Below are 14,112 nucleotides of genomic sequence, written 5' to 3'. Positions count from 1 at the left end.
AATTAAGCACATTATTTATTTGACTTAATTCTAAAATATTTTAGGTGAGCAAATACTTTGCTAATAGTCTAGAAACTACTCTTGGTTGATAGGTACATCTAAGAACTTATTAGGTAAACCTATCCCTTTTGCCACGACATAAAAGGACTCCTTACTAATATCGTTGAGTTCAACCAAAATTAACATGTACTCACAACTAATGTGTACCTTACCCCTTTAAAATCAATAAGTAACACCTCGCTATGGCGGAAAACTATTACTAGATTGATGTAAAGGTGAGAAGTAAGTGTTATCTTGGAATGACACCTTTTAACTCAATTTTAAAGTTTGGAACTTATGGCTCTTACTATGTTGGTTAGATTTTAAGTGAACTAAAATCCTTAATCATACAACATAATCAAGCCATAATCTCATGCATAATATCAAAACATATTTAAAGCAATAAATATCTTAAAACATGCATAAGATTTAAATTTGATCTAGTATGGCCCGACTTCATATTGAAGCTTCAAATTCAAACTCCGTCTTGAAAATGAATTTGGAAACTCCGTCTTGAATTTCACCATAGGAGGCGCCATTTTCTTCAAATAGGACTTATCAATAATTAAGCTAATTACAACTAATTGATGGTACGCAGACCATATTTAAATAAAACTATGGTGCATTAGACCGTATGTACATTCAAACGCAGACCATATTTACTATCCTATTTGGGTCATATTAGTCACTTTCCGCAACCTGTAAAACAATATACTTGCAATATATATACCATTCATCCATTCATTTATCAATGAATGACCCACTTCGCAAGTTAGCGGAAAAATATGCATCACATAAACATTTGCATCAACTAATAAAAGCTCAAGAATCTACAAATTATTTGACCTTATTAGTTCTAATCAAGTTGTTAACCTTAAAGGAATAAGGACCTAATCAAGAGTTTAGATATTATGAATAAAAGCTCCCACTTCAACCAAGAATTTACATGCTTTACTAATTTTAAACATATCCTAATCCAACCGAAAACTACAAATTTAATTAAAATTTTAAGCTCATATAAAATAATTTTGAATTCCTTAATAATTTTTCAATTGGTTAAAATTAATTAATTATAATTTTATAAAGGTTTTAATTTTATTAAATAATTAGTATCAAATTAATTACAATAATTAAACTAACAAAATTAAATTCCAAGAAAAATTAATTATAATTAGTACACGTCGTCAGGGGCGGATTTAGGGGGTACATTGGGGTACAATGTACCCCCATTCTCAAAAAAAAAAAAAAAAAACTGCAAAGTTAAGAGACCTGTTTTGGCTAACTACCGATCTCTTAGGTACTAGAAAAAACCTAACACAAACGCATTGTACAACTGTGAAATTCCTAAGAATACTAACGGACCAGTAATTTGGGACAACTTATCTCTTATATTCATGGGAGGCCTAGAATTTAAACAGAACCCGTTTGTGAGACACCTAGTCTCTTAACAAACTTATTAATTTATTCCCCTACTACTTGAAATAAATATCAATTATAATTTTTATAAAATTGCGTCTCCAACGGAGTATAAGATTAAAAGGTCGATATATTATTAAAATGAATTAATAACTCAAGTTTCAGTTACCCTTAAATTACAACCAAAGACAAGTATTATGGACTTAAAAACCGAGGGAATAAAACGAAATACTTTGTATATATTTGTACATATTTCCAAATTCCAACCACCTTCCTTCTCCTTATCTCATGAATGAACAATGAAAAGCAAAGACACAAATAATTATATATTCCTATTGGCACACCCTTATTTCCAAAAGACAAACACCATAACCATTACCCTTATTAGCCAATAGACCCTTACCTAATCAAACAAAAAACATTCCTTAAAATAGCAAAAAGTAAAAAAAATTGACAAACTAGAAAAAATTGACGCAAAAAAATAAAAAATGACACTAATTAAAATGAAGCTAGGTAAAAAATAAAATGGAGGAGGTGCATACATACTGCATAGCATAGGTATGTTCCTTGTAGAGGGGGCCATTTCCACGTGATGATTTATAACCCCACGGACCCCTTCTTCTTCCCCACTCCCCTTCCCCCCTCTCTTTCTCTCAAATTCCCCTCTTTTATTTTTCTTCTCCATTTTCATTTCTCCCCCTTTTTTTATTTTTATTATTATTATTATTATTATTATTATTATTATTATCTATTTATATTTTCCTCTATTTCCTCTTCACAAGACTCTTGATAGTGGCCTCCATCTCCTCCTACTACTTATTAGCTTCGTCTTATTCATTCACCCTTTTTTTTCCCCTTTTCACGTCCCATCACCCCCAAAAAAATAAAAACAGATTGAGATTAATACAAAAAATATTGAAATTGTTAATTTGTAAGTTTGGAGAAAAGATATAAATATGGATATTGGAGGAGTTGGAGCATCTGAAGGCGGCGGTGGAGGGGGAGGAGGTCCAGGAGGAGAAGGATCATCATCTCATTCTCAACCTAGTGGGCAAAGAGGAGAACACACCCATGGCTCATCAAGTGGTGGTGGTGGTGGTGGTGGTGGTAGTGGTGGTGATGGGTCGTCTCAACTAGCAGTGGCGGCGACAGCGACAGGGGCAGCACCACTAAGCAGGTACGAGTCACAAAAGAGACGAGACTGGAACACTTTCTTACAATACTTGAGGAACCACAAACCCCCACTATCTTTATCTAGATGCAGCGGAGCCCATGTCATAGAATTCCTCAAGTATTTGGACCAGTTTGGTAAAACTAAGGTACACATCACTGGCTGCCCGTACTTTGGCCACCCTAACCCACCTGCCCCTTGCGCCTGCCCGCTCAAGCAAGCTTGGGGTAGCCTCGACGCTCTCATCGGCCGTCTTCGTGCTGCGTATGAGGAAAATGGAGGTAGACCTGAATCCAACCCCTTTGGCGCACGCGCCGTCAGGATTTACCTTCGTGAGGTTAGGGAAAGCCAGGCCAAAGCCCGAGGTATCCCTTATGAAAAGAAGAAGCGAAAACGCACTACTACTTCCTCCACTTCCGCTGCCACCGCCGCTCCTCTAACCACCCCAACAACAACAACGGATGCACCACCACTCGCAGGCAGTAGTGGACTCCACGGTACTAGTGCGGCCGCGGATGGTGGCAGCGGAAGTGGAGATGTCAGCGGCGGCGGTGCTGATGCTAGTACTGCTGGTGTAGGTCCTCCTACAACTACTACCTAATTTTTTTTATTTTAATTATTAATTTATAATTTGACTTATTATTATTATTATCATCAAGGATCAATTATTGTCCCACGCTGGAAGATTAAATTGCGAGTATATATTATGTGGAAGCAAGCATAATATTATTATTTTTCTAATATTGTATATACTCTGATGATCAAGATCAACCATCGTTGTAGAAGATGAAGTTCAATTATCAATTCAAACCATTTGATGATCGTCATTATGATTTGATCTCCAGGTAACATCTCACATTTAACTTGTAAAAAAAAAAAAAAAAAATTACTATTTATGGGGGTTTGTTCAAGCTTTTTAACTACTCCAGAATCTAGACATTTAATTTCCAAATTGAATTCTTACTAATTTGTATTACAACTAGTTTCACAATTACTATAATTTAAGCAGTGATTTAAGGCAAGTAATGGTACTATAAAGGATTATTAGGTGGCGTAAAGAAATCTAAGTCATTCCATTAATTCACCAAATTACTAAAATTAGTATGTAATTAACTGGTAAAACTGAGTCACTAAAATCCTTTTTACGATTAGACAAAGAAATTCTCACATTTGTATTTTTTGTCGTTAGTGCTTGGTAAGTCTTATCAATTTAACATAAATAAATCTTAATAATTACGGAGTATACATTTGTTTCCTAACTTGTTTATTTTTTTACCTTGTTATGTCAATCAATGGGAAATGTACACTCATTACTCATACAGAGTACTCCATTTTATTTTATTTACCTCTTTGTTGCATGATTATCAAAATCGTACTCCGTACTTAATTAAATTCATTTTTCGTGCGTTGCTAAATTCGTATAAATACATTCAAAATATTACCTTTTTTATGATAATCGGCTATAATCATAATTTAGCCTCAAAAAAGATGGAAGCATAACTTATGTAGTTATGTAGAAGATGGAAACGTGTACTTCATATCTATCACCACAAATCATGTCGTTGTACTCGTACAAACAACTTTGTTTAGAAACAGACGGATTATTCATAAGAGTAAAATACGTTATACTTTAGGTTACATACGCGATGATGAGCCTAAAGTATTCCTTTTATAGCAAATGTCAATTTCAGCAGGTGAATTTGTTGCTTCTTAGTGTGCAGTCAGATTAATGCATGAGATCAAATAATGAAGAGAGAGAAGATTATTATTTTTATTATGATTAAGAAATAATTAAAATTAGCTGAACAGTAAATAAGTAGGGAAAGGGGGAGTGTGTACAAAAATGTTGTCTTGCTTCCTTAGATTGCAACTTAAGATGTCCCCTTTTCAGAAGCTTAATTAATCTCACAAAAAATGGTCCCCTATATATCTGGCTTAGAGAATCCAGACGATCGAGTGAGTGAAGTAAGTGAAGTGAGTGAAGTGAGTGAGAACAATTCCTATGATAAATCAAATAACACGTGTGGGTTGTGCTTCATTTTTCTCTGTGTTTTTTTCTTTAGTCTTTACTACTACTACTACTACAGTTTCAGGTGCCCCTTTCTTTTCCTAAAATCAATATGATCATCCCTTTCCTTTTCTTGTTACTACTTTGATAAAAGGTTTATATTGCATACATTATACATACTCATTGTCCATGCAAGTTTTTGATCTCGTGGCGATCGATCTCGATCAATCGGTACTTTTGAACCAGGTAATCGAGGATTGATTAATCACTTTTCAGGATTGAACTAGTACACTATTTGTCCGGTTTAACGAGTACTTGTTACATTACAAATGGTGTTTTTTTTTATTATTTTCCGAAAGAGGTTTAAGAATTGAGTGTAGAGATAACAGTAGATATCAGATCTTAAATTAATAATTTAAAATTTGAGATGTGCTATTTGTTTAAGGGTGTTCTCTTTTAAAAATTTGAATCGAGTTATCGAGACCTTTAAGTTTACTAATCAAATTTTTTTTATTAACACAGCCCGAGGAATCGAGGGTGGCTTGTTCATCATTCAATTCCCTATCATGTCTTTTGCATTATTGTTTGGTCTAATAAATAAAATAAAAGAAAAGCAAATGATATTTATGTTTTCTCATGTTTGGGGTAATGGATGATGGTTTCTTTTATGCTCTTTTTTGGCTCTTTTAATTAATTTTGTGCAAGAGGGTCTAATTTGCTTTCTCGTCCCTACCCCATCTTTTCAATGACAACACTACCACAAAAGGAAGAGAAACTCTGAAAGGTAACCAAAGAAGAGCGGGAGCTTACAAATAGGAAATTATACATGAAATTTTTTATTTAATTTAGTTTATTACAATTTTTTGTAAAATACCATTAGTTAACGGTCATACCACATAATATGTCATCCACCTTCTATTTATCTAAAATATTATTAAATATGATACGGAGTATGGGATTTAATTAAGAATCAGATGGTATGATAGGAGACTAATTATTACTCCGTATACATAATTTATTATTATAATACTTTTTATTATTTATTTGCCCCCACTTTTAATTTATTCTAGTGGGAAAATGGGGGGAAATGAAAACCATCAACTCATTGAAAAGGACCAATAGCCAACCGCTGGTTTGCTTCCAAATAGTATATGCTTAATTAATTTTATGAATGTTGTTTGATTTTTAAATATCATTTGGATTTCATTTTCTGATTATTTTATTCTACAATGATTAGTGGCAAGACCCACAAAAGATCCCCTATGTTTATTACTATTAATTAATTAAATAATCAATTTTTTCCTCATATCTCATCTCCAATGAAATCATGCATGCATCATTCGTGTTTATATTTTGGCTATTCGTAGTACTATCATCATCCTCTCTATGTAAATTACAATAATGTGTAGCAAGTAGCCCTAGCTAGCTAGTAGCTAGTAGAGAAATAATAATCTTGCTAAAATTATTAAAGAGAGTGGAGTAGCATAATACTATAGATAAGGAATAATACATGTCATTGTCTTCCTCTCTCATTTTTCTCCCCTTAAATTGTGTGAAACAAAAATGACTCGCATACATTATTACCAGTAGTATGAGATGTGACGACACGCATCAAGCAACCTTACAACAAATACAACAATTAATTTTCAATGACATATGTACCTTCAACTATATAAGTCGACCTAAAAATAAAATAAAATAACAATATGAATTGAACTAACTCAAAAGAGAAAGTAATATTATAAGTACATTTTTTGGGTATATCGTCTTAGTTTCATTTTAGGTTGGAGTTCTTATGTCCCAAAACATGACTTAGAAAATTTTATTAATCTAATGAATTACGTAATTTAGATAAAAAAAACTATACATAAGGTGAAAGTAGTTTCACTCAACGGACCTATAAAGTACGTACACGCTTACCCGAACACCGTACCATACGAGTAACCGATGGAGATATTAATAAGCAATGCAATTGTTAGTTGCACGTATGTACTTGATTTTGGACATGAAAAGGAAAGGGAGGACGATGTGCATGGGATGGTCAAGATCTAGAATCTAAAGGTAAGCAAAGGACAAAGGTAATGTCAAAAACACAGAGTAAATACGGATCGAATAGTAGTATTGATTATTGAATGAATGAATGAATGCGGTTTCTTTTATGTGACCACTCTTCTCTTTCTCTTTCTCTTTCTCTTTCTCTTTCCCCCATGTTTGTTGAATGGTAGCTGCCACATGTGATCAAAAGTTGATTCAGGTGGCTCTTAATTTAATGATCGGACTATTAATTATTCAGGGTCTCTATTCCACCGAACACTACAAGATATTGTACTATTAACGACGGGAAATTCCGTCGCGAAAGGCCAATAATCGTTGATTAACGACGGGATTTCCTGTCGCGAACCCGTCATAAAAGGGGGCCGTCGTTAATAGAAATTCCGTCGTAAATCCGTTGTAAACCCGTCGTAAAAGACATTTGCGACGGTTATTCCCGTCATTGTTTGGTTGATTGCCCCGTCGCAAAAGGCTTTTGCGACGGGATTTTTGGCCCGTCGTAATTAGGTTGTCGTTAAAGATACAAATTCTTGTAGTGGAAATTGGAACTTATTTACTCCTTCTGTTCCTAAATACGTGTTCACTATTTTATTTCTGGTGTTTTCTAATAAGTGTCTTGTTTCTATTTTTGAACATACAGTTTTTTTTTTTTTTTTGACAAGCAAGCTAGAAAGGAAATATATTAATCACTTTGAACCATTACACACTAAAAGAACACCCTTAGAGCCAAAACAACAACCAAGGGAGCCCAAATAACAAAAAGGCTATCAACAAGTAGCCTAACCACCAATTGAGGTTGGCATGAGTGGTTAAGGGTCTCTTGCTCCTTAACCAAGGTCTTGGGTTCGAGCCTTATGAATGGAAAAAATCTCAACTAGGAGGGATGCTGTCTATCGAGGTAGCCATGCAAACTCCCGCGGGGATATATTAGTCCACTCGCCGAAGGCGGTGGGAACTCCTCGTAGTAGAACCCCCCCAAAAAAAAAAAAAACAATTAGCCTTACCAACCCTAGAGAAGGCCACTACAAAGTGTGGATCCAATCCCTATCCCTATTACAAAGTTTTAACACTCATTAGCTGTTGAACCCTATGTTTAACCTCATACTGAATCTGCTGGGTAGTAGCTTTGACAGTTGGCACTTTCATGGACCAAACAGCTGCATACCTTGATTTCCAAATATCGTAAACAAGACTAGCAATGGCAGTGTAACTTAAAGTCTTTTTGAATCTTCCTTTAGTGTACCTCTGAACCCAATTTAGTAGGGGAGAAACTGACTTTTTGTTGGAGTGAAACCCCAGCCAAGTCATGATTATCTTCCTGCATTTAGTACTAAAAGTACATTCAAAAAACAAATGTGGAATAGTTTCAGGATAGGTGCCACATACTGCACGAAGGGTGTCATCATCAATGCCAAGTTAATGCAGTCTAACTTTTGTTTTTAACTTGTTCATCGTTGTGAGCCATATTCTGTATTTAGGAACAAAGAACCTGTTCCAAACATACTGTTGCCATGGGACTTTTTCCTTGTTCTCTGAGAAGATTATACATCTCCTTGATAGCATACTTTGGTGCAGTGAGCCAATGAACTAGCTGAACCTTATCAAACTTATCAATACAGATAGTTTTAACTTTACACACAAACATCACCACCTAACTAGCAGCTTTAGGAGCAGTGAACTGGACTGAATCTTTGTCTTTCACATACACCGAGTGAACCCATTTGACCCATAAGTTGTCATGTTTCTTGGCTATACCTCAATGCTTGTTGAGCCACTGTAGCTTGGTTCCAAAATAAGAGATTCCTAAAACCAAGACCACCTTGAGACTTAGGAAGGCAAAGCTTCTCCCAAGCCACTGCACCATGTCTGCAATCATCATAGGTGCCAAACCATAGGAAAGATCTACAAATGGAATTAATCTTCCTCTGAACAAAACTAGGGAAAATGAAAAATTGAGACTAGTAGACATTGATACTCATGAGAACTAAGTTAATCAACTTAGCTCTCCCAACAAAAGAGAGATGTCTAAAACTCCAGGTTTAAATTCTGGCAGTTAGTTTGTCAATCACGACATCACAGTCACTAGCTTTTACAAGAACTAACATGAACCCCCATATACTTGAAATGGAGAGAGATCCAAGAGTAAAGTCATAGTAGTGCATAATCTCTTGAACCATAGCATCATAGATACCACAACCATATAGAGAGGACTAGGAGGGCTTAACAACAAGGCCAATATAGTTGTGTTAGAAAAGATCTGAAATCCTTTTAGGATGAGATGGATAGGAGTATTGTCTCCTTACAGAACATCAATGAGTAGATCATCAACAAAGAAAAGGTGATTAAGATTCATACCTCTACACCTAGAGTGAAACATGAACTTCGGATGTTCACCAACAGTGATCATGGCTCTGGAGAAGTACTCCATACACAGAGTGAACATCAGTAGGGACAAAGGATCTCCTTGCTTAATTGAGTCTTCTTTTTGAGTGAATAATCTGAGTGTGGACACCATTGAGAAGGAGAGAGTATTGAGTTGTGGAGAGACAAGTCATGATTATCTTAATAAGATGCACAGGAAAACCAAGATCAGTCATTATTTCAGCAGTGAACTCCAATTCCACAGTGTCATAAGCTTTTTAAGGTCCAACTTCATAAAACAATTGGCATGTTTTTGGCTTTTCCTATACATTTTGATGATGTCTTGTCACACATCACATTGTGGAGGATTGATCTACCAAAGACAAGCTCCTTGGTTGTGGGAAATCACATCAGAGAGCACGGACCCTAACTTCTCACACATGAGCTTAGAGATGAAATTATAGAGCACATTACAACAAGAAATAGCTCTGAAGTCACTAACATAAGTTGTAACACTTACTTTGGGAATGAGGGTGATGGAAGTAACATTAGTTTCTTTCAAGATTTTTCCAGTATTGAAAAAATCCATGATGGTTGCGTGCATATCATCTTTCAAAACATCTAAGGAAGCTTTGAAGAAGTGATTGTTGAAGCCATCTATCCCCGGGGCCTTGTTGTTAGGGATAGAGTTCAGGATTCTTTTAACATCATCAACACTGAAATAGCACACCAGTTACCTTTTGTGTTCCTCAGAAAGCCTTGGCCCTCTATCCATTATTGTTGTGTTGACTAGAGACATGTCAGACGTCTTAGTACCAAACATGTTCCATAGAAGTCAATAAATTCATATTGAACATTCGTGGGAGAGTAAACCGTTCACCAGTGTGAGTTTGGATTGAATGGATTTGATTGTGCTTCCTCCTTTGTTTGATGCTTTGATGAAAATCCTTTGATTTCTCATCACCATGCTCTAACTAGTGAAGCTTAACAATATGCTAAAGAAAGGAAATATATTTATGGTAGCTGATATGTAGGTTGCAGCAACCTCTTTCTAATCTGAAGCAAGCTGGGTGTCAAGAGGGTTAGCATGCATTCTCTCCTGCACCTCAGCAAGCTTCTTCTGGAGTATAAGCTGGTCAGATTCAACATAACTATACCCCACTCTATTCAATTGTTTCAAATCATATTTGATCCATCTGAGTTTTGTGATGATCCTGAACATATGACAGTCATATACATATTGATCCCAATTCTTTTCAACTATAGGGAGAAACTCATGCGAGGTGGTCCACATATTGTAGAACCTAAAAGTTTTCTTCTGTATGTTAGACTCATATATGTTAAAGATCATGGGACAGTGATCAAAAGTCCCTCGAGAAGAAAAGTTGCTTCTGCACTACTGTACAAATCATCCCATGCCTCATTGGCTAATACTCTGTTAATTCTGGTAAACACTCATCAGGCCCATCTTGTTTGTTGGTCCAGGTAAAGTGTCTACCTACTGTCTTTATTTCAGTAAGTTTACAGCTTACCGTACATTGTATCATAGATTGAATGTCTAAAAGTCTAACAGTTGGCCCTATCCTCTCTTCCATGTCCACTATTGCATTGAAATCACCCATAATAACCCAAGAAACATTATTAGCTAGAGAAGTAAGAGTAGACCATAAATATACTCTTTTTGAAGGGGTCTTCAAGCCATAAACAAAGGAAGCATAGAACCTTTCACCAGTGTTCCAAAGAGTGACCATACAGTGAATAATCTGACGCCCCACATGGATAATATTTACAGTAAACACATCAGAGTCCCAAGCTAGCTAGAACTATTCTTCCATTCTTGTGGACTTGTGATAACTCAAGTTGGCAGTAAAGCACCAGTTAGGACAAAGATTGAGGTAAAGATTGCCCATCTCTGGTGCCTTCACCCTTGTTTGAAGGAGACATAACAGTTTAATGTGATGAGATTGAATAAAGAATCTCACCTTGTAATACCCCGAATTTTTAAAACTCGATTAATTATGCTTAATTATTTTTATTTAGCTTAAAATTGTTTTAAATCCTAAATTCGAATTTTATTTTTAATTAACGAAGTTTTATTTCGCTTGAATTTTTAAATTGCTACACGATTTTTTTTTCCGTTTATAATTCAAATTCATATTTACGAGCTTAACGCCCTTTTTAAATTTTAATTATTTTCGGATTTCTAATAATTTCGAAACGTTCTTATTTTATTCGAAAATTTAATTTATTTTTCGTTAACAATGTTTCTTATAAAGAATTATTTCAAAACTTGATTTTTAATTAAACATTTCTATTCCAATTAATTTTCTAAGGTAGCACCAATTTTCTGAATTTTTGCCTAAGTAAGTGAAATTACGAAAATGCCCTTACAAAGCCAAAATTCCATTTTTGTTCTCCTCTTTACTCCCCACGTACACAGCAAAGAAGGAAACCATTTCTTCCTTCTTCTCTTCCCTCAATTCAGTCCACATTCAACCCTTAAGCCCCAAGCAATTTTCCTTCTCATACACTCTACTTGACTCTACAAATTAGCCACAACTTCAATTGAATTCCAACAAAAGACAAAAATAAAAAAACATAAAATCAATTTTCAACTTTCATTTCTCTTTGTTTTCTGTGATTCGAACTACTGAAACCACCACCACCATAACCATCCAACACCACCTCAACCCCTCGACCACCACCCGACCACCACCGCACCCACCGTAGCTCCCTGCTCCCCTCTCCTTCCCCGTCGCAACACCCCTGCCCTCCCCTGTTTCACTCGGTCTCTTCCCCTATCGCAGCCACCACCATCCCACCACCACAACGCAATCGCCTCACCACCTCTCAAATCCAACCTCCGCCCAAAAATACCCCGGCAAGCCGCCCTGCTTCAGCCCAGAACCGCCTCTCAAACTCCCCTGTTTTCCCCTCCTTGGTTCGACCATCCTTTTCCCCTTCCCTCGTGTTCTGACGCCGTGAACCACCACCATCGTCGTCTTCCGGCGCGGTTTCGGTGCTGGCACGCCGCCAAGGACCCGACCCCAGCGCCACCTTCTTCCTCCCTCATCTCCTTTCTCTGCTTCGTGCCCCCGCCCTCCTTTTCTTCGTTTCCCTGTTTCCTAATAAAATGAGTTCCAGTAATTGGAACTTTGTTCTTTTATTCCCCAAAAGCCCAAACCTTTGTTTTGGCCCAATATATATATATATATATATCAAAGTAAGTTCTATTCTTTTATTTAAACACTCATGCTAATGTTTCATCAAAATCAATTGATATTTATTTTAATTATGATTATATAAATTTAAATGGTAAATTCAAATTTATATTTTGGCTGGAAATTTAATTTAGATAATATTACCGTTAATTATGGGATTTAAATAAAGTTTCAAGTAAATCGATTTATGAAATATATATATTTCGATTGAAATCTCGTTTAATAATAATATTTTCTATAATTTATAAAAATGTATATTTTTATTAAATTCATTATTTCAAAATTCACTATCTATGGATTCATTATTTATAAAATATTGGTTTTAAAGTATTTATCGTTTTAATACTAATTTCATAATTTAATACTTTGAAAGAAATCAAACCCGGAGCTCAGGAAGAACAAACCAAGGAAAAGGCTTAGCAAATCGCGAAAGTGAGGTAACGGTTATTGCTAGTACCCGCAATCCCTTCGAAATGTATTTATGAACGATGTTATGAATGATTGATGTTTTATAATGATGTTTTATGAATTGCGGGATTACAAGTATGATTTGATTGAATTGTTTTACGATAATGCAGCTTTATGCAAAGTATTGATTTAATGAATTATTATTCCTGAAAGAAATGATTTTATGAAATAACGAGATTTAATGGTTTATTGAACCACCCTGAATGGTTGAGATTTTCCTGATTAATGTTCAACTAAAAGAAATGTAAACATGATAAATAAAAGTGTAAGAACTGGTCAAGTTCCCCTGATATTTATGTTTTTATAAACTTCGAATAAAAGTGTAAACATATTTATGTAAACATTAAAGGGATTTATTCTCATGTTATTTATGTTTTTCTGATTGAATATGTTATGTGAAATATCGATTATCGAGGTTACTAATGATGCCACGAACGAAGCTCACAACAAGCGCAATATTCACGATGACGTCGTCCACAATGATGTTTTCCATGATGATTCCTGTGACGAACAATTTATAGAAGACCACGAGGAGATGATGAAACGATTAGGAACTGCAAGTACAATGTCAACTTAATCGGTCAAATATTCTCGAAAAACGAAATCGAACAAAAATGCATCACTATTTGAGAAAATTTCACCCTGGAATCCACCAATCTATGACGGCAAGCCGATTCGATGAAATTTGAAGAATGGACCAACAAGATGGATCAACTATGGGAGACTTTGCAATGCCCTGACGAATAAGAAACTAATGTCGTGTAGGAACGAATACATGGAAGGAAAGAGAATTTTGTCAACCTCGACCAATCATGAACGAAACAACAACAATTCTAGGGTTAATCATAATCCAACACGATCACGACATATGCAAGAGCTTACATGATAAAGGACAAAGATGACGCCAACGCTGATATTATTTTGATTTAGCTCTCTCTCTCTTTAGAATCGAACTTCCCTTGATTTTATGTTTATCGTCACATATGTTATGAGTTTTCTAGCCTAGATAGACTAAGCAAAGTTTAAGCAGTATATTTTAGAAGAAGTTAAGTTAAGCACGGTGCGAACTCAAAGATTTTGTGGATATGAATGGTTTTGAGGAATTTTGATGGTTGTGAAATCTTCAAGGATACTATAAACGTTAGGAGTACCAAACGAGCATAAGGTTGTGGTTGATCACTAATTAAGTTAAGATTATTCGAAGTTTAAAGTGCTAAAGTTATGAATAAAAGTGATTCTTGGGTTACCTTTCCGATGAATGTTTTGGTGTTTATAAGTACACAAGTCTAGTATTTGAAAAATGATTGATATGCCTTTATTAAGGAAGCTAAGAAGTTATACATGAATGTTATGAACCCCATGAGTTATGGTAAAAA

At 35.3% G+C, this 14,112-nt stretch overlaps 1 protein-coding gene and 1 long non-coding RNA gene across 2 annotated transcripts; one reads left to right on the top strand and one right to left on the bottom strand.

Moving 5' to 3' along the window:
• The first annotated feature begins 2,080 nt into the window (after nucleotides 1-2,080).
• On the top strand, nucleotides 2,081-3,459 carry LOC110791069 (protein LIGHT-DEPENDENT SHORT HYPOCOTYLS 5-like). The gene has a single exon (XM_021995830.2). The coding sequence runs from the start codon at nucleotides 2,412-2,414 to the stop codon at nucleotides 3,225-3,227; it is 816 nt and encodes a 271-aa protein (XP_021851522.1). The 5' UTR covers nucleotides 2,081-2,411; the 3' UTR covers nucleotides 3,228-3,459.
• A 3,894-nt stretch (nucleotides 3,460-7,353) lies between these two features.
• On the bottom strand, nucleotides 7,354-11,788 carry LOC130463031 (uncharacterized). The gene is made up of 2 exons (XR_008923741.1): nucleotides 9,042-11,788; nucleotides 7,354-8,552 (listed from the first exon to the last, which is right to left on the bottom strand). It is a non-coding gene; the product is annotated as an uncharacterized lncRNA (long non-coding RNA).
• Nucleotides 11,789-14,112: the final 2,324 nt, after the last annotated feature.

This window comes from Spinacia oleracea, chromosome 6, assembly GCF_020520425.1.
Source record: "Spinacia oleracea cultivar Varoflay chromosome 6, BTI_SOV_V1, whole genome shotgun sequence".
Classification (NCBI taxonomy): domain Eukaryota; kingdom Viridiplantae; phylum Streptophyta; class Magnoliopsida; order Caryophyllales; family Amaranthaceae; genus Spinacia; species Spinacia oleracea.
This window is presented reverse-complemented; position numbering and strand designations above follow the sequence as displayed.